Source organism: Poecile atricapillus, chromosome 4, assembly GCF_030490865.1.
Source record: "Poecile atricapillus isolate bPoeAtr1 chromosome 4, bPoeAtr1.hap1, whole genome shotgun sequence".
NCBI classification, from domain to species: domain Eukaryota; kingdom Metazoa; phylum Chordata; class Aves; order Passeriformes; family Paridae; genus Poecile; species Poecile atricapillus.
In genome coordinates, this window is record NC_081252.1 from 19493351 (window position 1) to 19519996 (window position 26646).

At 39.6% G+C, this 26646-nt stretch overlaps 1 protein-coding gene across 7 annotated transcripts; it reads left to right on the forward strand.

Moving 5' to 3' along the window:
- Positions 1–751: 751 nt before the first annotated feature.
- On the forward strand, positions 752–25862 carry OTUD4 (OTU deubiquitinase 4). 7 transcript variants are annotated; one of them, XM_058837094.1, is made up of 22 exons: positions 752–916; positions 2458–2541; positions 5467–5517; positions 5833–5879; positions 7669–7741; positions 8213–8294; positions 8513–8657; positions 10539–10596; positions 10982–11099; positions 11326–11390; positions 13060–13160; positions 14428–14552; positions 14666–14846; positions 15420–15585; positions 16348–16468; positions 18139–18194; positions 18748–18906; positions 19416–19554; positions 20604–20683; positions 20759–20873; positions 21539–21579; positions 23226–25862. In XM_058837094.1, exons 1-22 carry the CDS (start codon positions 752–754, stop codon positions 24450–24452), a joined length of 3399 nt encoding a protein of 1132 aa, XP_058693077.1. In that variant the 3' UTR covers positions 24453–25862. The 7 variants fall into 7 exon arrangements, with proteins under 7 accessions (XP_058693077.1, XP_058693073.1, XP_058693075.1 ...); XM_058837090.1 differs by having other exon boundaries at positions 20604–20873; XM_058837092.1 differs by having other exon boundaries at positions 18748–18831; positions 20604–20873.
- Positions 25863–26646: the final 784 nt, after the last annotated feature.

A 26646-nucleotide genomic window follows, 5' to 3' on the forward strand; every position in this document is an offset into this window, starting at 1 on the left:
GGGGAGTAGAGGAGAAGAGAATGTCCCCCCCTTACCCAGCTGCCCACGCCGCTTTGGATGCAGCCCAGGATATATCTGGCTTTGTGGGCTGCGGGCACACACTACCGGGTTATGTTGAGTTTTTCACCAACCTCCCCCCCACCCCCGCCGTGTCGGTTCTAAAACTAAGAAGCAATGAAATGATCCTGACCGGGGGCGAGGCTGACAGCCCGGCCCCGGGCGCTGTGTCCGCCTCCTCCTGCTTCCTCCTCCTCCGGGACTACGGCTCCCAGCAGCGCCCGGGCTGAAAGTGAAAATAAGCGCCAGGTTACGCTCCTGTTTGCGCCCTCCCCTCCCTCTCTCCCTCCCTCCCGGCGGGCCGCACGTGTCCTTCCTTTCCCTTTTGTTTTCCGCCTGCAGGCCGGCTGCGCGCCCGGGACGCGCCCGCTCCCCCCGGCACCGGGACCCGCCGGAGCTGCCCCCGGCCCTCGGCAGCAGCCGGGAAGCCGCGCCAGTGACGGAGCTGCGAGTCCGGGCTGCGCAGGAAACTTTGCCGCTTCTCTCCGCGCTCCCCACATGCGAGTGGACAACGTGAAGCCGGCTGCTGCTCTTCCTGCCGCTCCCGTTCCTGCTCCTGCTGCTCCTGCGGCTGCCGGCGGGCCAGCGCTGCCCCCGGCTGCTGCTGCTGCACCTGTGCCCGGCCCCGGAGCTGCGCCGCGGCTTCTCCTCGCCATGTGGGACTAGGAGGGGTCCGGCGTTCTCCTCGGTGAACATGGATGCGGCGGGCAGGGCCGGTGGAGGGGAGCAGAGCCATCCCGGCAGCGGCGGGGACGCCCCCGGGGACACGTCCATGGACCGCTACCTGCGATCTCAGGGCTTGTACAGGAAGAAAGTGGCCAAGGATGGGTCCTGCCTTTTCAGGGCTGTGGCCGAGCAGGTAACTGGTTACATAAACAAAGCTCCTTCTCACGAAAGCATGGGAAGTGGATCTCATTAGTGGGTGGTAATTAGTGTTAAAACGCAGACAGGTATAGGTTAAGGTTATGCAGTCATGTGCCAGTGAAAAACGTGACTGTTAAAATGATTTCCACCTTGTGAGGTGAGAGAAGTTATATGTGTGCAGCTGCCTTATGCCACCAAGAAATCCTTATCTGTTTTGACCTTCCACCGCCTCCTCAGAGCTTTTTTCAGTGTGAGATCTCAACATAGGAATACAGCTGTTGGGTATGAGATTGTCTAGGAAAAGGAATTTAGTGGAAAGAGCTGAGAAGCCACGTTCTTAGTTTTGTTAATTAGTTGACTATAAATTGAGAAAGTAATTTATTTTCTGTTCTTCCTGTTGAATTCCCCTCCCCCATTTCAGTGTTAGTGTTAAAGGAAAAAAGCGACAGCGTCATCTTGTCTTAAGTACAAGCAAACAGCAGTGGGAGCTCTGGTGCTTCTGATTGTGGGAACCCAGATTCCTGTGCTAATTATACACAGATCACTTTTTTAAAAAAAATTCCTTTCCCCACTGAATTGATAAGTTCAGGCAAGCAAACACTATTGATTGGAAGTGGGTAGTTTTTTATCTCAAGGAAATATATATATATATATATATAATATATATTGCTATTGTGACTTTTTAAATTATTACATAGAAAGTTTCTCTCACATTCAAGTGTTGATAAAACTTTTTTTCAGCTATTACATTTTTAATATCCCATTCTTATTATGGAATCATTTAGTTTAGAAATGACCTCTAAGAAATTAAGGTCTTTAATTGAGAGTTATTAAGTGTTTATCTGCAAATTTGGGCTAATTTGTGCACTCTTCATTCAGAAACACTGAATTTGGAAGTGATTTATTTTGAGGGTGGTGTGTAAGGACTTCAAGAGACACTGCAACTTAAATTGTCTGGAACTTCCCTGTGTTGTACTTGAGATAACTTGGAACCTGCAATGAAAGTAGTAGTTTCCAAATAGAGATTTGAACAGGAGGTAGATTGTGGGTGTCATATTGGGAACTGAATTCCTGGCTTCCAGAAAACTGTTTGGGCAACAGGCCTGTTGAAGAGAAGGTAAACATGCACCGTGAGACTTGGTTGGACTTAGCTTGAATGAATGCATGTTGGTAGATGACTTCCTCATCCATTCCTGCTGTGACTTCCTTTCAGTTAACTGAAGTCTTTTACAAAGAAGGCAGTTAAAGATTAACAATAAATGCTATTCATTTGCTTCGTAAATCCTCATAAAATCGAAGGTTTGAATTTAGCAAACCTGTGAATTCTGCAGTTACTTAATTTTTTATTAAGTAATTGAAGTTTGACTTGCCTGAAGATGTTGCTGCTGAATGAGTATGCATATTAAATATTCTTAAAAATAAAACTAGAGTATTTCCAAGCCTGTATTTAGACAGCAGTCATTAATTATTTGTGGCCTGTCATCAAAACTCCTGAGATCCAATGTCACCTTGTTCTCTTTCTCCATCTCTCCCTAGGTGTTGCACTCTCAGTCTCGGCACATTGATGTTAGGATGGCTTGTGTAGACTATCTTCGAAAACATAGGGAGAAATTTGAAGCAGTAAGTATTTTTGTTTTCTTAGTCAGCATTTAAGAAAAGTTACTTTATTCCTTCTGCTTTGGTATATTTTGCACCTCCCTGTGTTTGTAATTATTTTTTTTGCAAATATTCATCGTAGCTAAATATCAGTTGATGCTATTTAAATTAATTAGCACATATGTGGTAATAACTCATTTTCATAAGCCTGGAGAGACTTGTGTACTCCTTGGATTGGAGTGATGTGGTGTAGGAGGAGTTTTTAGTGCTCATGAAGAAAGGAAAGCAAACTTAATCTTCAGTGGTCTATAGTGAAGCTACTGTAATCTGGATTTTAGTGTAGTATAATGCCTACTTTAATAAAAGTCATAAAATGTTCTTGTTGTGCTAGTTAATTGCTTTTCCAATATATAAGGGATTTGACTGATGAGATTAGTGATATTCTTTTCAGGGTCTGCAGTTTATTATGCATTGGCACTGTAGGTTTTCTTCCCTAAACATCTGTAACTAAGCTTTTCATCAACCATGGATGTAAAATATTTTGATATTCATTATATTTGGTCAATGCTGTCAGTATTAACATTACAAATTTCTTTTTTTTTTCTTCCTTTTAAAAGAGTATTGATCAATAATGGTGCTTCTGTTTGTATGGGTTCTAGTGTACATACTGTTACCTGATTTCCAGGACAGACAAAAGGGGAGTGAGTATGTGTAAGGATCTGCTACTAGAAGATTGTTACTCTATTTTTCTGTTCTAAATTTACCAAACCCAAAATACAAAGACTGTTTTAGGTATGCACTGGCATAGGGAGGAGAAGGAAAGCAGGAATAAGGGTGTGTCTTTGTGCTATAATTTCTGACCTAGTACCCTCAGCTCAAATGTGAGTGATCACATACCATGTGGAAGTTATCAGGAATTAATGATATAATGATATAATTATACATGTACATATCTACATATCTACATTATATATAATGATATATAACAACTCTCTAGGACAATGCTGCTCTGACTTGACTCCTTCCAGTTGTTTCTGACAACTGGATGTCTCTCTTCTTAAGGTCATTTTTTCACTGTGGACTTTTTAATCCCTTTCTTTCCAGAATTACCCCACTAACTCCAGTATCTGCTTCTCTACTCCTGTTCTCTTGTTCGATTGTGTAGTGTTTTGAAATTTCATGCCCTTTTTGACTCTTAAGTGCATGTTGTTTCCCATATTATCGTTTCCCATCCCTGCTTTGTTAGCCCTAGCTGGTTTTAGCATGGTTTTAGTATTGTTTTGGTCTCTCTTATCCAAACTCCTGGTCCCAGTGTTCTTTATTTCCCTTCAGACATTATCCCAAGGTGTGACCTCTCCTCTGTCCATCTTTGCTGTCTGTCTGAAAAGTCTCCTTTTTAAAAGTTTCTTGTGAGAGTAGGTGTTTCATATTTGTTTTCATTTCCCAGTGTTCTTTGTCCCCCTGGTACCTCGCTTCAGCTCTGCTCATCTCTTTTGCTACCTCTGTCTCTCACTCTGCTTTGTTTTCTGTTTGGGATACAGCACTGTTCTCTCTCTTTAAAAAACCTGAACAGCATAAACAACAAATGTCTCTTTCCCTAATCTCCTGGTTCAGCTGTTCACTTGCTGTCTCCACAGTAGTTATGCTTTATTGACATGGTGCTGCTTCCTGAAGTTTCTCTTCTGTCTGTTGTAATAATTTCAGCTTGAATTTGTGTCTTTCTTTCAACTGATACTGTTAAAACCAAGATTTCAGGAGTGTAGCCGCCATCTTCATTTCCATCCTCCGCCTTTCTTGAAGTGTTATCTTGAATTGCTGCTGTGTTACATTTATTCTCTAACTCTTCAGTTTCCTATGAGAACTTCCTGGTGTCCTTCCTTTCTTCCTCTGTGCAAATGTTCAGTTTAATTTTGACACAAAAAGTAACTGCTGTCTGTGATCATGTTTGGCTCATTCACCTTTTTCAACTTCACACATGATTGCTTCTATCTAAATTAAAAATTATGGCCAGGTTTTTAAGTTCTCACTTCCAAACGGCTGAACAGAGCTTTTAAATTCACTACTCCACTCAGTTCTCCTTATCTTGTTTCTTACTCACTGTGGGTAAAGAGACCATCCAGCCTCTAGTTTAAGTTCACAAAGGGATTTCCTTCTTGTTTTGCACCTCTGTGGATCTTTATTTCAAGTAAATCAAACAGATTGTGACTAATGAGCAGTTTTTAAAGGCAGCCTCTCTGTGGCCAATGTGGCTGAAACACTTTGAAGTTGTCTGCAGCACCTTCCTCTGCTCTTGGCACATTTGAATTTGGCCTCCTCATGTGTGTTAGAGAATGCAGTTGAAGGATCATTTTCTTGGGCTGGCACTTGAAATGTAGCCTGATTGTTTGCATCCTTTGCTGAAAGTAAAAGCAGTTTGAGGTGATACAGAACAGAAAAAAAAGTGCTGTCTGAGTTGGCTGTACTAGATCTTACCACTGCTTCCATACTATGGGAATGTGACTCCTGTTTCTGATTGTTCATTGCTGTTTATTTAACAAGATATTTGAATTCAAGTCCACAATTCCTCTCTTCAGTGACACTCTGCACGCCTGAGATGAATTGTCCATAAACATCTACATGACATAATCTTTGCTTTTTTCCAGATTCCCCATTTGGCTGCCGAGTTTCTTTTTGGGGGGTTTTGTTTGGTTTATTTTGACTCGTGTGATGATTTTTAAAGCTGTTTATGTGGTTATTTTCTGCAAGGCAAACCTATGTGTTTGACTGTTCATTTCTTCATCTCGACATCCCTTTATATTTAGTTTGTAAGCTTTTTGAGGGCAGGAGAGACTTCCATTTTCAGTGGCACATTTCCATTGGTACAGTGGGTTGGGGATTCCATATGCTGCTCTACTGAAAATGACTAATTACTACTGGTTGTTTTGTTTTTGTTTTTTTTTTTAAATACAGTTCATAGAGGGGCCATTTGAAGATTATTTAAAAAGTTTGGAAAATCCACAGGTATGTTAAACCTCATTTATAATAGAAAGCAAATACTTTTGTTGAAGTTGATGGCTAATTGGATTTTTTTTTTTTCCTCTCAAGTGTGTTTGATTGAGCTTAGGAGGTCTTTGAATTATGTGAATATATAGTTTTATGTGTGTACTCTCTACTGTAAAATGATTTGGGGAATTGTGTTTTTATGTCTTGCTGAACTCCAGATTCAGTGTTCATATATTTATTTTCAACAATGATTTCTTGCATCTCTTGATCTGCTTATGAGGAGGTATAATTGTATGTTTGTTTGAACTTCGTTTTCTTTTGTTTTCAATACAGGAATGGGTTGGACAAGTAGAAATAAGTGCCCTTTCTCTTATGTACAAGTAAGAAAACCTTTCAGTATGTTTTACTGAGATAATTTCTGTTGTTTTGTTAGTAAATCAGTTGGAACAGCAAAGATAGAATTATGTTATACCATACCATAGTCCTCCATAAAATTATAAATATATTTGAAAATTGCATCTGTCAAGGGATTAAATTAAAATAGAGAAGTGACTTTAGGAAATGACATTTAATCTGCGATGTGAATACAGGTTTGCAGTAATGCCATGTATCTCACCTGCACAGCCAGTTGTGGGTAATCTCATACAGTTTGTATTTTGTTAGTTTTAATAACCTAGTTTTCCTGTTAAAATTGCTTTTCTTTCTGTCTTTCACCAAGTCTTTAGTTCTAACCCTATTGCTCATAAGTGAGCTGTACCCATTTCCTATGTACTAAATCTTTATTCACAAAGTAGTGAGAAACAATGTGCTGAATATTTATAATTGCTTTCTAATTATTGTGCAAGGCAGTGAGTAATCCACAGCATCTTCACTGTCTGCTGTTTATAAACCCATTAAAAATTCAGAATTTCAAAATGTTTACTGTAAATTAATGGCTTTGTCCATAGGTGAGACAGCTGATAAGAGGAAAGAATCGAGCTAGTTAAATATTACCTTTGGGTGCTATGTGTGGGAAATGGCATGGAATTCTATCTTTGTATTTTTTGTGAGGTGAATGGGCCAGCTTGGAGTTGCGTGTCCTGCACGTATGGGGGAGGACTGAGCTGAAAGTCAGAGCAAAGCTTGGCTCAAGAGGCTTAGTGAGAAGGTCTGATGGTTACACTGAGCCAGGTTGTAGAGGGATGTATCTCAATTTAAGTCAGCAGACTTGGATGCTTAATCACATCAGAAACTGGATGGTCATGATCTGTTGTATTTCTGTTGTATTTCTGTTGTATTGGCCATGAGAAATGTATTCTCCTAAATAGGAGTAGTTCATTTTGTAGTCATGCCACACTGGTATCCAGGGCCACAGCTGATAAATGAATAAAGACAATTCCTGGTTGATAATAGTGGGTGTTTTTAATTATCATTGAAAGCCACATGAGGGTTTTGTGGCACAGATGCAACTTTTATGTGGTATTTCACTGCAGAGGTGACGCCACAAGGCTAGTTGCTGCCATGCTTGTTTTGGGAAGACAGGCTTCTACTGAAAAGGCAATTAAGAATCTCAGGGAAAGTAGGAACAGTGATAGAGTTATGGGCAAAGTGTTGCTTTCTTTCTTGCATGCTGGCAGACGTAAGGGAAGCAGAAGCAAGAATTTCCTGTTCTGTTTCAATAAGTGACTTTCAGACTTTTCAGGCATAGGATAGAAATTCAGTACAAATAGGTTTGACTTCACTTCCACTCCTCAGACCTCTCACAAACATAGGTCACTTATCTAGTAAATTTCTCTTTGCGCCCTAAAGTGGATGAGTCTTCTTTTCCTCTCGGAATTGCTTTTTCTGAGTAGTTGTAAAAAGTTTTTGTTTTTTAATCCAGAAACTGTGCATATACTTAGTTGTTTTGCAAGACTGATAACACTTTTGCCTGTGTGAGAAAGAAGTTGAAGGAATTGACAGGTTGTTAAGCGAAGAACTCCAAGAGAACATTATGGATGAAACGGAGAGAGAGAAATATTTTAAGTTTAAAATCATGACAGAGATTGATTATAGCAGAGAAATCACTAGGTGTTTTTTGTGGTTATGTATCTTTCTTGAATTTGACTTCAGTGCTCAAATTTGTACTGATACTACTTCTAAAATAAATTCTTATCTGCTACTTTTTTTTTTTTTTTTTTTTTTCCCCAGGAAAGATTTCATAATATACCAGGAGCCAAATGCTTCTCCTTCACGTGTAACTGAAAATGGTTTTTCTGATAAGGTAAAAAAAAAAAAAATTATGGCTATTGTGACACGCTGAAGTAAGACTTCTTTATAAACAGCAAGTAGTTGCATGTGACTTTATTATTCAACACAATGAAATGTTTTGAGAATTCAATTTCAGCAGTTTGTTTTGTATCTGTTTAAGGCAGCTGTGCTGTTAATACATGTAACACTTCTTTTTAAATAGATGGGATGTATTTAGGGTGAGGCATATCTTTCTACTAATATAAAATTCTGTAAAAATCAATTTTCAGGCACTAACCTCTGTCTTGAATTTTTTTTTGGCTTTTGTTCAAATTCTGTTTGGTTTAAAGGACATCCACCAAAAATTTTGATTGTTTTATTGATACAATGAGATCCTGAGAGATAACAAAACATATGGGTGCCTTAAATTGAATTTAAAGGGTGTGCTTATGAAAAATCAAGTGACCTGCAAAGCCTAAAATATCCATGTGATTTTTTTCAATAGGTATTGCTGTGCTTCTCAAATGGAAACCACTATGATATTGTGTATCCCATAGAGTATGCAGAGAAGGCTGCTCTGTGCCAGTGTGAGTATTAGCTGTTAGTTAAAAATATATTTTTGCTAAAAATCTTAAAGCTATCAGTATTAGGTTTCTGGAAAAGGCTGTGTATGGAAGTTTATTATTGTCATTTTCAGTAGCTTGGTGTTCAGTTTGAGTTGTCAATGCCATCTGAAATAGTGGAATAAAAACTGATTTAGCTGGTAATTGATTTTGCTCTTCCACTTTCTCCTCCCCTTATCCAGCTCTGCTGTATGAGTTGCTCTATGAGAAAGTGTTTGATATGGATGTAAAGAAAATCATAGCAGAACTTAGCGCTGTTGGTGTGACAGAGGAAAGTAATGGGAGCAGTGAAGTGTCTGCTTCGGATTCGGAAGATGACAACTACAGGTAAATGAAATTGAAAAGTTGCCTGTGAACACATCTTAAATGAGTTTTCTGAGTTTCAGGTGAGTAGTGGAATCCAGAAATCAGGGTTGAAAACATTTTGAAATTACTAAGAAAAGAAGCACGAAGAGGTAGGGTTAGAAGTGTGAAAGAATGCAATGCGTAATCTTTACTTCCCTAAGGATAGGCTTCTGGCCTTCCTCTGTTCTTCCTGCAGTCTAGCTTTCAGTCTCTTTACATAATGAATTATTGCCATTGCAACATGTGCCTCTTCCTGTTTAGAGTAGCAGAATTCCCTGGGAGAACTGTTAGTGTGCCAGTCTGGCAGGGTAAACTCTGTGAGAATGACTTGGCTCACTCTGCAGCTGAGTAGAGTTACAGGAATCCGATCCAGCTTGTGTGGCTTCCAAACATCTGTGGACTGGAGTACCTGCTTGAGGTGAAGGTAGTGGAGACATACAGATATAGCTTGCTCCATTTTGATCTTGATCGTAAGGAAGTGGGTTTATATTGTTTTTGCTGAATTCTTCAGGAAGCTTTGAGATTTTGAGCTGACTCCTTGTGCACAGTCATTTCCAGTGCCATTTTTGCACTTAGATATTGGCAAGTTTTCTTCTGTTTAATAGGATTCTTAATTCTGGCTTGTATAAAATTCCAGTGAAACTGTGGAGATGGTTCTGCATCAGTGGATCATGTCCCCTCTTCCCACTGATTGTTACAGTCCTTCTCTATGGCTTTGCTGTGTGGCATGTGGCAGAAGAAGTTCTCTGAGCTGTTGGGAGTTGGTTTCTCACACAGGTTGAAAGTAACAGAGAGGAAAATCATCACAGGAAAAAAAAGTTCTGGGAAAGGGTTTAGCTTTTTTTCATGTTTGGAAAAAAATACTAGGGAATGTTGCCAATTAAAATACAAAGTATTTCTGCCTCAGGAAACAATTATTATAGCTAAATATCAGCTGATGGAAATCTTTACTCCTTTCTGTTCTTGGAGCTTTCCTGGGATTCAAATGCAGTAGCCTTACCCTGTATCTTTGGAATTCCTAGGAAAATATCCTGCTAACCTCCTTAGCACCTTTGGAAATAAGGTCATATGCTCACTGGAGGCTGTGGAACTCAATGTTTTTGATTTAAACCATATGTCCTGTAATGCAGGGGCTGGTGTGTGTGTATATGTGACTCTTGACCCAGTTAACAGACATTTTGCTGAGTTTATGAAGTCCTAAATCGTTTGCTTGTCTTGAAGTTGATTTCATCATGTTTCATTAGCTAGTTTTCCAGAAGATTCTTTTCATTTTATAAATACAAACTTTTCAATTATGTTGTTAATAAATGCAATGGTTTTGGGGAGAAGTTAATGTTAAGAGTTGCCTACAACTGTTGCAGGAAAAATACTTGGGACTTTCTCTGTGGAAAGTATTTTTCCAGTGATGTCAGGTGTAGAAAAAAAGAGTAAATTAGAGTGCCTGATGCAAGTTAACTAATGGAGTGGGTTTTGGTTTTAAGAGTTTTTCTGTGTCTACTTTGCAATGTTTTCCTCATGTAGTTGCAAAAATTTTAAGAGGACTTGTGTTTCCCTGGTCTTCTACCCCTTGCTTTTTTTTTTTTTCCTGAGTGACAACAAAGCACACATTAACACAGACTTCCTAAAATTTGTACTTAAATTCAAAATCTTATTTTTTTATCAAAGTAACTTAAAAATACAGTTTTTTATTTTAGAAAGCTTTTTCATTTCAAGAGATGAAGATAGTCCATGATATGCTTATTGTCAGGAAAACAAAGAGAATTGTAGTTTCAGTATTTTTATCCTCTTTTAGATGTGTCTTACCTGATTTTCAGGACGTAGTAATTCATTATGAAAACTTAACTTTCCTCTGTCCTATTACAGAAGTAAAGCTACAACAGTTAGTGATATGAATGGAATGAAGTCTCTTTCTGGCAACAAGGTATTTATCCACTGAGACTTCTTTTCTTTCTAATAACTCGTACTCGGCTATATTTTTTAGTATTTAATATTCATGAGAGACTCTTGAGTTAATGGCTTTCTTAACATGTAATATCCTAAAAACTACCTGTTTCTTTGGAAAGTAATGTATACTTTTGATGTGCTGCGAGGTGGATAGGGTCCTTTTTAGTGCTGCTTAGTTCTTAGATTTGTTCTGGCATGGTTAAAAGAACACCATTTAATTTTTTTTTTCAAAGCTCTTTATGCTCTATGTATTTTTAGCATTTCCATATTTCAGTACAAGGCTTGAGCACTGTGATTGAAAAATGCAAAGCTGGATATGTCTGTGTAGTTGACCATTTAGCACTTTGTTCTGTTCCGTGCAGCACCTTGAGAGCAATGGGAATCCCACCTCATTGGTGTTGCCTAAAAAGGTTCTGAAATCACTTGATCCCTTGGTTTACAGAAACGTTGAATACGATGTTTGGCTCCGATCCAAATGGGGTGAGTAACAGAATACTTCAAAGTTGCAGCTTTTGAAAGCTGTGTGAAGTGAAGCCCTCCTGAAGAACTGATGCAAGTGGCAGTTTAGGTTTAGTTTGGTTTTCCTCACATGGGTCAGTGGGCAGACTTAGGGCCTGAACACCTGGTTTGCATTTTTACTCTATCAAGAAAATAATCCTTTTGGTATATTTAAACTAACAGTATATTACTGCTTCTGTATTTACAGATCAGCAAAAACAAGATTTCTCTATTGCTGCTGGCATGCAATACTCCATTGGAGATAAATGTAAAGTAAGTAATATTGAATCGTAGTTTAGAGACACATTAACATTTTGCTCAGGGTGGCCATTTTCCCTCTTTGATAACTATCTTGAAATTGCAACTTTCTAAATACTCTTGGCTTGTGTCTTCAGCTGAGGATATACTTGTTCTTTAATTGTTGGCAGTGTTCATGACTTACAGCATACGTACGACTGATCAGTGCAATTTTGCTCCACAAGTTAACTCCAAGAGTATATGTAATAAGATGACTGGGAGCCTCAATGTTAAGCATGGAACTGTAGATCCATGTATTTATGTCTGACATTGGAGATAGTGATTACTCTTTGTTTATTAGTTTTGATAAAATCTCAGTACTTCCAAGTAATGAAGTACAGCTTGCTTTAATTACTGCAGATCCTGAAGTTTTGGGCGATTCTTCCTCTCAGGGTGTTGCAAGTGTGTTACACAATTGGTCTTCAAATTCTGTTAAGATTTATATGAAGTGTTGCTGCTTAAGAAGAAGCAAGGTTTGACATGAAATTCTCAATTTATAGATTAGTCTCCTTAGGTGTATTAATTAAACTGATGGTACTTGGCTAAACATGTTTCTTTCTAGGACATTTGACCATCTGTTAAAGTTACTAATATTAGTGATAAAATATTCAGTTGGGGGTTGGGGTAATTATGCAAAACAGGAGCTCTTTCAGTTTGTACTTTTTTATTTGTGTGATGGAATCAACCATAGTGACTAAGCTGCAGGAAAAACACATCTCCAAACTGGAAAAAAAAACCCAACCACAAAATACCCCACAAGCCCTCAACACCCTGGCCCCCAGACCAACCTAATGCTGAGTCGATTATTTATTGCTTAATAGTACTTAATAGGCTTAAAATTTTCATTTAAGACCCTAAGGCTGTCTTGTGTAGTATTTATTGAAGGGTACAAATATTAGGAGAGAACAATCTGGTAATTAATACATTCTCTCTGTCAAATTATATATGTATATGGCAAGACAGTAAATACATAATATAAAAAACATGGGAAGAAAACATGAATAGTGAAAATTAAAGTTGGCCAAATTAATACAACTGTAAAGCCAAATACTGTAGTGAAACATAAAGAAACTTATTTTTTATTCAACAGAATAATTTTAAGATCATTGAATGTCAGTCAAACAGGTAGCACTATGATCATGTCTGAAGAACTTCTTTTAGTTGTTCTTAAAAAACCTTTTGAAAATAACTCCTGAAGTAATTGGTGTTCATTATGTTCCTAATTAGACTACATCTCACTGAAGTGAAGTGGATTTTAATGGGGGAAAGCTTTGAGTTGTATTGTGAGAGAGAGTGTTTTCAGTAAAGCTGAAAAGCCTGGCTGCACGATTGCTTTTAACTTTCTCATGTGGTTTTGAAAAGCATATTTCATTAAATAGTGTTCCCCAGCAAGCTGTTTGTTTGTGGGCTGTTTGTTTAGTGTTGTGTGTGTGTTTGTTTCAATAGTATTTTTATTTCTTTTTGAAGAAGCCATAGAGATTGAAGATTGTTTTTGATTCATTTACTAAACTGTGTGTGTATTTCTCAGGTCTTTAGTTGCCCAGAGGAAAAGTTGAGTTTCTAATGTTGATATTTTAAAGTGACTTCTTCTCACAGTCCTCTTTAGAGCTAATCCACTTTTTTTTCTTACTCTTGTTCTCTGCAGGTGCGCTTAGACCATAATGGGAAATTTTATAATGCCCATATTCAAGAAGTTTTTTCAGAGAATGGGCCAGTTGTTGTATTTGTAGAAGAGCTTGGAGCAAAGTGAGTGCTTAATCTCTTTTGGGAGGGAGCACCAAACTGAACAAAGCATTACTTTGGTTCAGAGTTAATCTTCAGCCCCTGAAATGTATCTGTTTCTTTACTTGGAACAGTACTACCACAGATTTGTTAAGAAAACAGAATACTATTAAACAAAAAAGAAAAATTGATTATTACTTCATACTCCTTTATGTAGTGCCAAGTAGTCTGGGTATACTATAGTATAGTTGTGGTGTAGAACAGTAACTACATTAATAGTATTTTAATTTTATTTTTTGTGCACAAGATTCAATCCTAAACAGATTGTCACCAGGCTAATAAGGTGTTGCTTATACTCAATAATTAGATGCTGGATTTGTGACAAGCTTTTCATACTGAAAGATCTGTTAAAGCACCGAGTTCCTCTGATGGTTGAGTAGCTCTGCCTGATTTTATACAGAGTTGCTGTTTAGATCAGCATCATCTTTGGCCTACCTGGGACAAATTAAAGTTGTTGCTGTGGATTTGATGGTTTTGGTTGTGTGGGGTGGGGTTTTTGTTTGTTAGGGTGTTTTGGTAGGGAGGGGGCAGGGAGAGAGCAGTTTGAGACATCCCGAGCTCTGCTGTAAGTCCTGTGACTTCTGGGTCAAAAAAATCCACATTGATTGTATTTTGGGAAGAGGAAACACTTTCAATCAAGGTAAATGAGAAAGATGCCCATTAATCTCATTTGATCTCTATTAAAAAAAACATACTGCAAGATATGAAGATTATCTTGCAGTTTGAACCCATTTTAAATTGGAGTTTAACCCGTTAGAATGTCTGCCTTTCAAGTAATGTAAACAGTTGCTTGGACAGCATCCTCACTTAAAAAGGCAGTAATTGTTCTGGGATATGCACCATCAATGTAACATCTTTCAATTCTGGCACCTATTGCAGGGTTGGTAATAAATTTATCGAAGTATATTGCTTTTATTTAAGTACATTGCTTTTTGTGACCATCCCCTTTTTCTGTCTGCCCTGAAGACATTACAATAGGCACTTCACAAATGGCTGATAATTCCTTACTGATAAGTTTGTATCAACTTACAGTTTTATGTAAAAAGGGAAAAAAAAGGGGTTGCTGTTCTATATATTGCTTGAGTGTAATCATAAATGCAAAGGATTTTAAATGCAATGTTCTCAAAAATGGGAAGATCTGTCAGTATTAATGAACATGTGCTATTAATTTATGCAAGTCCCTGTCTGGTCTTTTAAGATATTATTCTCTCCATAATTCCTTGTTTTGTAGGCATGCTGTCTCACTGAAGAGCCTTAAACCTCTTCCACAGACCTCTCCTATGGAGGGCTGGAACACTGTGCCAGGGAAGAAGATAAAAAAGTTTTACCCAACATGGGGGCAGAATGCTCAGCCTGGTAGGACTGTACCTTAGTGTGGCACAATCTTCTTTGTCAGATGTTTTGTCCCATAGAGCTTAAGAAAAATGATTAAAACTAAAGTCTTACCTGTTTTCACATTGCTATCACAGATGCAGAGTGCAGAGGGCCAAAGAATCAGAGCAAGTCAATCAAACCCCAGTCAGCACTACCTCCTCGACTTCAGCATACTGTGGGAACCAGGCAGCATCAGTTCTTGTGTTCTGGGCCCCAACCTCATCAGACCTCAACTGAGCAAAAAGCTCCCGTCAGGAATCCTTCCCAGTCTGCAAGGTAAAGCTGCAAACAGCATCTTCTCTGGCTTGAACTCTTGACTGAGCATCTGGAAGCCCAGGTGCCTGCTTCAGATGCTTCCAGCATACTCTTTTTGAAATACGTTGCCATTGAATTCTTAGGAAGTGTCCCAAGTCCTTAAGAATACACACAGGAAATAATAAGCACAGGAAATTATAATAAATTTTTTTTTTCTTGCATGGCAGAAACTGCCTGCAAAGCCACATTTTTTTTCTTGGAACATGGATGTTAGTGTGGATTTTGTTGTACTTGTTTTTCTTTTTGGTTGGGCTGAAATAATGTTGCAAGTGCTTATTGGGCATGGCTAAGATCTCTCAGCTTCTGCTGAACCTGTCATAGGGGGCTGCTTTGTGTTCTGACTTAGAAGTCTCTGAAACACTCCTGGTGTTTTGCCTGCATTTGTTGGTAGTGACTTTTTGATTCCTTGGGCTGCTACAGTAGAGTTTCTATTTCCATCATTGCATCTTTTTTCCCTCCTAACCCACAAGTTTGTACTGGATTTGATCTGGAATTTCTTAGTCCAAGTGATCCTGCTTTGTTTTTTCCCTCCAGGAAAGTGGAGCGTGAGCGAAGTGAGGAGCTGAGCCATGGCAGCAGGGACTGTAACTACTTTGGGCTGTCTCCGGAGGAGCGCAGGGAGAAGCAGGCCATAGAGGAGTCCCGTTCCCTTTATGAGATCCAGCAGCGGGATGAACAAGCTTTTCCTGCTCTTTGCAATGTATGCTGTATTCCTTGTAATTAACAGTGCATTTTCCATACTTGCCTGTGAACCTTTCATTAGCCATTGGTTTGCTGTCCTTGAATCACACTGCAATGCAAAAATTAGGAATATTTATTTTGCACTCACTTTGTAATTAGAAATACAGGTATCTACGATGCTTTATATGTTAAAGATAAGAAAATACACGTAGTAGTTTATCTTGGGAATAATTGAACATCCACCACACAGGGCTTTAGGCATGTAATTATGGGAGACAGATGAGCATCTGTAGCTGTAGGATTTTGGAGAGATCATTCTATTGATACAATTTTAATGAAAGTGGGTGGGAGTCTCAGTACATCCAGGGAAGTGAGCATATTCTGTGGGTAAGGTGCTACTCTCCACTTAGGTTTGTTCTAGAGATGTGTGGGGCTTTTTGGGTTTAAATCCTGGGGCAAACAGAAACAAGAATAAGGCTAGGAAGAAAGACTGAAGCCTAAGGGACAGAGGTTGCTCTCTCCTCCTGAGCAGTAACAGTTTGCTGTATTTACTCACTTGCATGAATGCTCTTAAGGGACACTTGGCAAAATTTAGCAATGAAGGAGAAAGAGTGTATGAATCTGCAGAATACTGAGCCAGATTCCCCCCTTCCCCTTTCTGCTTGTCACAGACATAAATATTATTTGTCATGAAGGCATTATAGTATCATAGCAGGTGATGGTGAAGTGTCACTGGACTGATTACATAAAGTGATATTTCTGCTTTTGTCAACTTCTTCAGAACCAGTCAGTCTGTCAGGCTGCTACACAGACTGTGGATAATGTAAACCAGAAAAAGTTCTCGAATAATGAAAGAAGAAACAGCAAGTGGACAGCAGAGGTGGAAGAGCAGAAGGAGAAAGGTAAAACTAAATGGGTTTAGATAATGTCTCTTTTTTTTGTTTGCTTGGTTTTGTTACCAGCCTCAGAATTTATTCAAAATGAGGCATCTGTTTAGGCATTGAGGGGGGAATTATCCTAAGCAGCAGTACCAAACTAAACTGGGCTGGAGTTAGGAAAGTACATTTCCCTGCTTCGTGAATGTGGCCGAGAGAGTAGACTTCTGGCTGGGATTTTTGTAATAAATGAGAAGAGAAATGAGAGAAACAAACAGACTTATCAAAGCTACCCTAAATTAGATCTTTTTGAAACTGTAGAGTGTGTGGCAGAAAGTGCCAGTGGAAGAAGCCTTAAGAGTAATTTATGAGAAAAGCAAGTAAAAGTGTTCACTGTGGCATGGTTAAGAATTAGTATACGATGGTACAGGAGAGGGAGAAGATAGTGTACAGAAGGGTTGGAAAAACAAACCTGTTTACAGTAGAAAGTGCTGTCACATGGTTAAAATTTTGTTTGGGTTTTCTCCCTCCTCCCAGTCAGTTACAACACTTTAGCTTCTCTTCATGGACTTAAAGCTTTTCCTCTTCTGTGAGGAAGTGGAACATGGCAGTAATAGATGAAAACTGGGTACCAGGAGGAAGGTAGTTAGCCAATCTCTGCTGATTGCAAAGGAATTTTTTTCCACCTTTGCAAAGGAACATTCACGTTTTTAAGGAATGTTCATGTAGAAAAAGCTGGAGAGAAAGTAAAGACTCCAGTGTCATCATGGATTTGGCATGATGAAGGGCATGGCATGTTCAGCTTTCTGTGCTTTTTGTGACGCTCTGGATTGCGTTGCCTCTTGTGAAACTAGGTTAACAGCCCTATGGGAATCAAGTATACTTCCTTCTGAGTGTTTAGGGATTCTTATTGCTGCTCAGGGATTTGGCAGTAATTCTCAAAATCAATACTGTTTCCATTTATACTGTTGTCTAGTTGTGACAGAGTATATAACAAGCTTTTAAAAGGTCTATATCTGCTATTGATAATCTGGGCATGAGTGTGATTGACAAGCAGTGGTAGCCAGGTCTGAGCATAAGCCAGAATGTGAAGAACTTGTTCAGATCTTATTATGTCATGACTGTTTTTCAACACTGTCTTCCCCACTGAAGTGTTTACTGGTGCTTGAGAAGTGAAGGTTTGTGAAGCAGTCTGGAAACTTTCCTAGATCTTTTAATGCACTGCAACGTTCTAAACTGTTTTTACTCAGTCAGAAGTAGACAAGACTTTGAGCTTCTGTTATCTTAACACTTGAATATGAAAATGCCGATCAGAGCACTTTCACTTTAAGCACAGTACAAACTTCTGTTTCATTAGGAGCAATTTAGGATTAATATATTTAAAGGGACAGCTGCATTTTATTCCTGCTTTCTCCAAGCATCACTGAAATGGTTTCCAAACATCAGTAAAGAACTCCTGTAGAGCTTGGAGAACCCAGGGTGAAGTAGTTGCTCTTTTACTGCCCGAACAACTGTTTGTTTTAGGATGCTTTGATCTTTGGTAAAAATAGAAATTTAAGTTTTCTGAAGTAATATATACTAAGATACAGGTTTGATTTTGAAAGTTTAATTTTGGAAAGACAAACTAACTGGCTTAAGTTGTGATAGCCATAAGTGGTGTAATGGTTCATTTACTAGGTTATGTCTTGGTGTTGCAGAGTCAAATTCCAGGCAGATCCACTTAAGTCAGAAGCTTGAGCCAAATTCATCTGAGGTAATCTTAAAGAAAAGACCAAATTTTTTTTTAATGTTATTGCTTCTCTGATACATGATTAGCAGAGCAATAGCTGCCTTCAGAGCTGTGATTGCTGCTGCTGCTTTAGAGCTTTTAGTGAAATACTCCTAAGGCTGGAGGCTTGTATTTCTGTCAGCTTTCCTCAGCCCTGTAATCTATACATAGTCTTTTTCTGCAATTGGAGTCCTCAAACCTGGGCTATCGAGAGTGCTTACGAATCTGGATTTGTAATTGCTTAGTACAGTCTGTACTTTCAGTATAATGGGACCACAGAAGATTTGATGTTTGCTAATAGCTACTGTGCTAACAGACCATGAGCTCTGAAGTTCAGTGAAGATTTGTGGCCTCTTGTTGGCTTTTAACCTTTGCTGTCCTTTCAATGAGCGAAATGTCACACTAGTATAATATGTGATGGGTGCTTAGCCCACTTTGTATGGAGTGTGGTTTATTTTTATTATTTTGTGAATAACTGTTTGTAAAGTTAATCTGACTATTAGACTAGCGGTGTATGTTGTTTCTAACTTTGCTTTAGAAGAATAGTCAAGATGAGAGTTATCCAAAAGCTTCATCTCCTTTGGAACAAGTAAAAACAGATTCTCCGATTCTTGCTGAGCAAGTAAGAAATGTTTGTTTGATTTCAAAGTTTTCCAGTCAGGACACTTCAGACAAAGGGGAGCTTCATCACAGCCACGTATGTATTACAATACTGGCTTTTAATTACATGGTCATTATGGTGATAATGCTAAAATTTCATATTTACAGTTAGGAATCTGTTATGTCAAGTATAAAGATTGTAAAAGGACAGCCCTTGATAGAAAAGTAAAAGTATATCTATTCTTTCCTGAGAGAGGGGTTATTTCATACCTTTTTACCAAGGTAACTGTGCTTTTCCCTTTAAATTCTTTAGCTTTTCCTTCTCAGGTTTCTCCGAGGTTATTGGTAATTGCTTGTTGAGGGTGGCTTTTCTTTTGGGTGGGAGATATTTAAAGCTTGAGGAAGTGGTTCCAGCACTGATGACTCTGTGGTACAGGCGTGGTTGGACAGAACTCAGAGCAGAGCTCTCCACACAGCGATGCAGCTCAGGTTTCTTTGGGTATTTTCCTAGTTAGTACTTCCATGTGGGGATGGTGGTAGTCCAGATAAGACTGAGCCCTCAGGGTCAGCAGCCATGATGGGATTTAGATTTGTTTGTTTTTACAGAACCTGACCGAGTGCTTGCCGACCATTACTCCAACGCCCTCTCCAGTCTTCTCTGAGGTGCATTTACCTCCAGCAGTGCCTTCTGTACCAGCCATTGTGCCAGCTTGGCCAAGTGAGCCAGCAACATATGGACCAGCAGGTTTGCAGAAATATTAACATTAATCAGAAGTTACTAACCCTGGAAATACTTCAACCCTCTTACTAAGTTGAAGATACCCCCAGGAGACACTGGCTCATATAATTCCACATTCCAAAGGCAGACATTCATAGGAATGTATTTTCTCACTGCTGAAAGCTGGTGAGAGTTCTAACAGATCTTTAATTGCCTGTATGTATAGTTTGCTTGACTCTCAGCCTGAAGGTATGAGAGAGTAGTGTACTTAATTGGCTGTTTTTCCTCTTGAGTGGGATAGCATTGAGTTTTGAGGATCTGCTTAAGGTAGAACATATTGTCAGCATGTTGAAACCTGCTAAGTGTTTGTGCTCTGTGTCCCATATAATAATAGACTCCTTAGTTGACTGAGGCCTCAGCTTGGGGCTTGTATGTCCGGAACTAATGAGATCCATTTGGACCTGAGTTGCAAAGCATGTGTAATGGGTTTTTGTGTGCTGTGCATATCTTGTGGTCTGTGGAATTAGCTTAGGATCAATAGTGCTCATTAGATCAGGTGCTGCATTTTCTCTCACACTGCTGTTTCTGTACAAGAACTAGCTTTCAGATCAGCCTCCTCTGTTCACATGAGACAGAGGCAATCCTGGCTCACTTGACTGTGTCTGTGACAGAAGATGTGCAGCCAAGTTGATCTAAGCTCAGATTTAGAGTTGACTCTAAATGACTAGTCAGAATGACAACTTCAGCGATTCACATAGAAGTTGCAGTTCCTCCATTTTTTCCTCCTTCCTATTTCCTCCTGGCATTCATAATTTTAAAAAGAAGCATGGGATCAATTTAGCTATTTCTGGAAAGCTTAACCTACTTGTTTCATTCTTTCTGAAAACTATTCTTTGCATTTTGAATCCTGCTTTTCTGATGTCTTTTGGTTTGTGATTATTTATTTATATATACATATATATTTTCATATATTCATTTTTCATAGATTATATTTTCATTATTCATATTTCCTATATCCATTCATATTGATACCTGTTTTGTTTCTATATATGTTTGTTGCGTTTTTTTCCCTCTAGGTATTCCAACCCAAATACCTGCTTCTTCACTGATGCCAGGACCAGCAACGGGACCTGACTCTATTGTATCACAGGCTCAGGTAACATCTGCTTCAGTTGCTGGAGTTCCTGTGTGGCTACAAGCAGTTAACCAGCCTTTAATGCCTTTGCCTCAGACTCTGAATCCCTATCAGGATCCACTATACCCTGGATTCCCTTTTAATGAAAAGGGAGAAAGAGCCGTTGCACCTCCTTACTCCCTGTGCAGTACTGGGGAAGACTTACCTAAAGGTGAGAAGTCTAAATTTTACACCATTTTTCCAAATAGGTCTTATTTTCGTAAAATGTAGATAAACACAACTTTTTTGGGTCCTGTTGTCATTCTTTGTCAAAAGATCTAGTAGTTCCATGATTTAGGATGTGGGAGGGACTACTGAACAGAATTGTAACTCTTTAGTTTGCATTGTCAATGTTGTGACTTTCAAGTGGTCACACCTGGAAATCTGGTAGGATGATTTTGTGTCTTAGCTTGTCCCACCATAACTTGAGGTTTTGTGCATGTAAAGAATTGTCTTTGGAGAACTGCTCCTGTCAGAGTAATACGTTTGCTCATGTCATTTAAAAGCTGTTGAGTATTTCCTTAATAATCTGGGAAAATACAGGTTTTGGCATACCATGAATGCAACGTATGCCCATAGAGAACATCTCATGTCTGACTGCACAGTGGTGTTTGTTTAGTGAACTGTTTCTTTAAAAACTAGTTCACAGACTGTTAAAGCTGAAATTTAAACTGCTGTTGTGTTCTAGATATCTTCCTGTGGCAAAAAACCCACAACTAATCAATTGAAGACAAGCAATAATACCAGTGTTCTCTACTGAAATGGAACTTTATGCAGTTTTTGTATCAGATGAAATATTTTAGGTCTTCATAAATATTTTTGTTCTTGTTTTTTTAGATAAGAACATTCTTAGATTTTTCTTCAATCTTGGTGTGAAGGTAAGTCTTCAAACTTACTTATGTTTTCATGTTGGTTATAGAAATCGCTTGTAAATAATTGTCGGAACTTGGAGTGCAGGAGTTTTGTTGCTGTACATTTCAAGTCCATCTTTCAGTTTGAAGTACTTTCTTATTTTGTGTTCTGTTAACTGGGATTCCAGCAATTGTCCACAGTGCAGTTCAAGTCAGCAAAAGTCAAATTCATGTCAACAGCATAGTGAGCACTATTGGCTTCCTGCTCTGGCTCCACGACCAGCAAATTTTGCTTTTCAAAGTCCCAGATAAATCCTAAGTGTGAAGATGCTTATTTCAGATCACATGCATAGGGAATGAGAAAATGCCCTCAGACTGCAGCCCTGGCTGTGTACTGGCAAAGCCACTGCACTACAGATCCCCAAATCTTTTCCTTAAGTAACCTGCATATTTGTTCCTTCTGCTCAGGTTAATAACAGTATTTCACTTTTTTCAGCAATTACAGTAGTGTGTATGTGTAAATGTGGTGCAAATCTGTGTGTGTGGTTGGAGAAGAGGTTCAGCCAACATTTTCCATTGCTTGGCAAGGACTGGCTGTTTGCTTTATTTCTCCCTTCTGCACGTAAAAATGTTCCTTTTTTACTTTCTTTACTCCTTATGTCAGGCAGAGGACTTGGGGCAAGGTGCTGGGAGATCTTGGGCTGATTTCAAGGGACTTTTGCCATAGCAACAATATTCTTTGGTGTCTGGGCATGGAAAGAGGGAATATTCAGCACAGTTTCCAATGTAAATTTGATACCTCTGCCTAATATAAGTCTCTGTGCTTAATAGGAAATCTGTAAGTTGTTAATTAGCAAGTGTCACCACAATGCATTTAAACAGCTTCAGTTTCCTAAGCTGACAGTCTTGGGACTCTCCTTACTGCTACTGTGGATTATTAGGATCTAGCCAGTCGTTTTGGTACTTCAGCACCATCTGCTGGTCCCAGCCTATGTTCTAGCGGCTGCGCTGCTCCGCTGGTGTCTCAGGGTACAGCAGGCCCGGGATATACTCTCTGCATTGTCTGTCTGCTGCTCTGCTCCAGACCTTGCCCTGCCCACACCCTTCCAGTGCACATTTAGAGGGAGAGCCTGCAGAGGAGGTCTGCCTAGGCTTTTCAGGATGGTTTGCTCCAGGGACTGTTTACAGAGTCCAGTTCATTAAGGTGGAGGTAGGGAAAAGGGAAGGGGTCACAATCTGAGGTTATCTGAGGATAACTTCAGTGCTGTGGCCTTTGCAAAGTGAGGTCTAGTAGAGTAACTTGCCAATATAAATAAATTGCCAGTAGAATAATTGCCAATAATTAAGTGTGATTTTGGAAAACTAGTTTGAAATGTTTCTCTTCAAACACATAGCTAGAGCTTGACTTACTGTGTCAAACTTTGTCTTTAACCATATAGAAATTGAAGTAACTGTTGACCATTTCAACTGCATTTGGAAGGAAAACAAAAAATAAGAACACCATGCTAGAGTCATAGGATTTAGAACTGAGGGCAGTCACTGTAAAGAAAATTAACTTTTATCTCCTATAATTAACTGTTTCAAAATGGTAAATGACTGGTGTACTTTTGTGTCTGTCTGAACATTCAAAAGACCAAATAACTGATTTTTTTTTCCCCCCTGCTGTCTTGCAGGCATACAGTTGTCCCATGTGGGCACCCCATTCTTACCTGTACCCCCTGCACCAGGCCTATTTAGCTGCTTGTAGAATGTACCCAAACGTGTCCCTTCCTGTGTATCCGCACAACCCCTGGTTCCAGGAGGCTGCTCCCACTCAGAACGAAAACGAAACCGCACGACCAAACAGGCACTTTGCTGTCCAGACCGAGGCCAGGTCCAATGGTCAGATTCCACAGGTTGACAGATCTCCATCACTGCCTCTGATCATACCTTCAGCTCAGGTGACAGAAAGTCAAGGACAGGTCTGTGTCGAACCAGAGAATCCAGCGCAAGCTCTTCATGCGAACTACGAGGAGTCCCTGAGAGGGAAGAATATGTTCCCGCAGCCGCCCTTTGGACACAATCACTTTCTAGGAGCTGTTCCAATAGCACCTCCTTTCTTTCCTCACTTCTGGTATGGGTACCCAGTTCAGGGTTTCATTGAGAATTCAGTAGCAAGACCTAACGTCGTCTTGTCACCTGAGGATAAAGAGGCAGCAGTTGGCACCTCTGCCAGCATGTACGTGGGCAAAGAATGCAGCCCTCCAGTTCCTGGAGTGAACTGTGCAGAGCAGCTCCAGAAGAGCAACAGTGGCAGCGGCTCCAACACCGTCCCATTCCCAGTGGCTGCTGCAGGGACTCCGAAAGACGCTTCAGCCAGGGCGCCTCAGCTGGAGCAAACCTGTCCATCGTCTGCTTCTAAGCAGAAAGCAGATGGGCAGCAGCATCGCCCTCCACAGACACAGGGCCCAGAGAGGCCAACGGCAGGGCCCAGCACGCAGCCACTGCTGGCAGAACCTCCCAAAAACGAACTGAAACCCGGCACTCCTGGCCGGAAGGAGAAGCCTGCTAAAGGGAGAGAGTCCAAGGGGGCTGGGAACGTGCAGACGGAAAGCAGGGCCCAGAGAACGAGGGAAGAGAGCTCTGAAGATGACACTGAGGTTTCTGACATGTTGAGGAGTGGCAGATCCAAGCAGTTCTATAACCAGACTTACGGAGGAGGCAGAAGGCCCAGACCTGACAGGGGTTATTCCAGCAGGGGAGGATACCAGTTCCAAAGAAACGAGGAGGCCTGGAAAGGACCACCCAGCAGAAGCAGAGATGACGGCTACCAGTATCAGAGAAACTTTAGAGGGCAGCCATACAGAAATGACAGGAGAAGGGCAACACTGGGAGATAATCAGAGGGGGCAGCAAGCATAAAATGAGTGGATAATTGGAAAATTTAAGAAGCAAAAAGTAATTTGAAGTAGCAGTTTAAAATCTTAATTTCTTTTTAGTGAAGTTCAATGATACATTTAATTTTTGGCTAATTTGTGGCAAGTAAAGACTAGGAGGATGTCAAGTCCTACATAGGGTTTTTGGGGGGATTTTAGAGTTTGTTTGGCTTAGCAGTTTTTCTTCAATGTCAAATTAGGAAAAAAAAAATAGGTTTAGTATTGGGTTATTTTTTTTCCCCAAAAGGTTTGCGTTTGTGATAGAAGATGGGTATGTGCGTTTACTAGAGTGACAAATGACAGCATTTGATGTGATCTAGATTCTAAAATTGACAGTAACATTGCACCAAATATAAATGTATATTTTATCATTCAATGCCTTAGTTCTGAACTGAGCTAAAGGAATTCTCAGCCTACTGCACTGTTGTCTCTGATATGCTTCCAACCCAAAGGCCTTTCATCTCAAAAAGAAAAAATATCTGTCAAACTTGAATGTTTCTCTTGTGTGTTACACGTATGGCAGCCAGCTAACCCTGTGTCTTAGGTATGTTGTATATAGTTCTTTTCATAATCATAGGGTATATTTTTGAATTTTAAAAAGCATTTATTTGTTGAAATCAAAATCAAGACAAGCAGTCAAGAATACCTGTGTATGAACTGATAAGAATGGCTGTTTCCACCATGAATTCTTCTTAATGCTGGTGTGACTAGAATGGTGCCTATGCCAACTGAATAATTACAAAGACAATAAAAATGTAGATGCTATGCATTTCCAAAATAATTCTGCATCTGTTATAATAGCAGAAATTTTTTTAATGCCACTTTAACACTAATGCACTGACAAATCCTAGATATTTTGTGAGGAGATGCATAAAGTACGTGTTACGTTTTTTTAAGTTTGTACGATTGAGCTACTGTTCAGTATTCTTTTGTTGTTGCACTGTTGATGTTTTGCATGTACAACTCCTTGCTGGAACTACTTTTAAAAGCAAGAATGGAGAGTCTCAGTGTGCTCTGCTCTTCCCTACAATTCAGAAGAAAGTGGCTTCTGCCTTATATTTTTACACTGTGTCAGAGTTCTGATGCTGTTTCTTCTGAGCCCGGTTACGATCTCCAGTGTTCCTGTTGCCTTTGCAGTCTGGATGTTCAGCTGTCCAGGCTCGGAGAGTGCAGTGTGCACAGTATTCACTCAGCTCTGTTGCTCTGTAAAATTGAACTGTTGTGTATATTTTTATATCTCTGTATACAGTAGTATAGGTGATGGTACCCATTCATTGTGTCTGAGATTGTACACCCTTGGTGCAGAAACCAGAGTGATAGTTACATGATAAAAAGTTTGTTTTCAGATGCATGCTATGTATAAAACCCTAATTAAAATAAATGTTTTGTCTTTTCACTTGCTTTCTAAATTATATTCATGTATTTAAACCTTTTGCAATGGCATTCAATGAAGTGTTGTTCTTACAGAGCAGGTGTAGTAAGCAGCAGAATGATGAATAGGATCTGGCAAGCAGCAAACAAAAAGAAGCCATAAACTTAATTTGGAGTTCTTGTTTGTAGGGGTAGGGGTCATGCTGGAAGCTTTTTGGTTGTTCTTTTTCAAATCTAAATACTTTTTCATTCAGAAATGTATTCAGGATTTCAAGAGGCAATCTTCACATTTTCAGGTAGAGAACAAGCACTGAGGGATTTAACTGTTGTTACCATTGTGATTCTCTGTTTATTTCAGCTCCTTTCAAAAATGTAAAGAGGGCTGTTTGTTGAGTTTACTGATGCATTTTAAACTCTCAACTCCAGCTTTTGTGGACAACCGAAATTTGTGCAGCAGTCACTGAACTAATCATCCTCTCCTAGAGCAGGTAGTTCATCACAAGCTTTGTTGCAAGAATGAAGGTGGTAATGCTTCCTGCAGAAATTTATGGGGAAACACTGGGGAAGAGAGGCACGGCAGTAACTGGGAGGGATGTGCTTCTAGAATTTGCTTTCAAAAGCCAGCTTCTTTCAGCTGGGCCTACATGGCCTTGCTACTCTAGGACAGTGAAGGACTGGAAGGTGTAGATAGAATTTCTCCAATGCTGATCAAGTAAGTCTGGTTTCCTCTCTTGCTGAAGAAGTAGACCGACTGGCCCAACCTCTGGCCTGGGGCAAGATGTTTTAGACTGCAGGATCCTCCTGTTAAC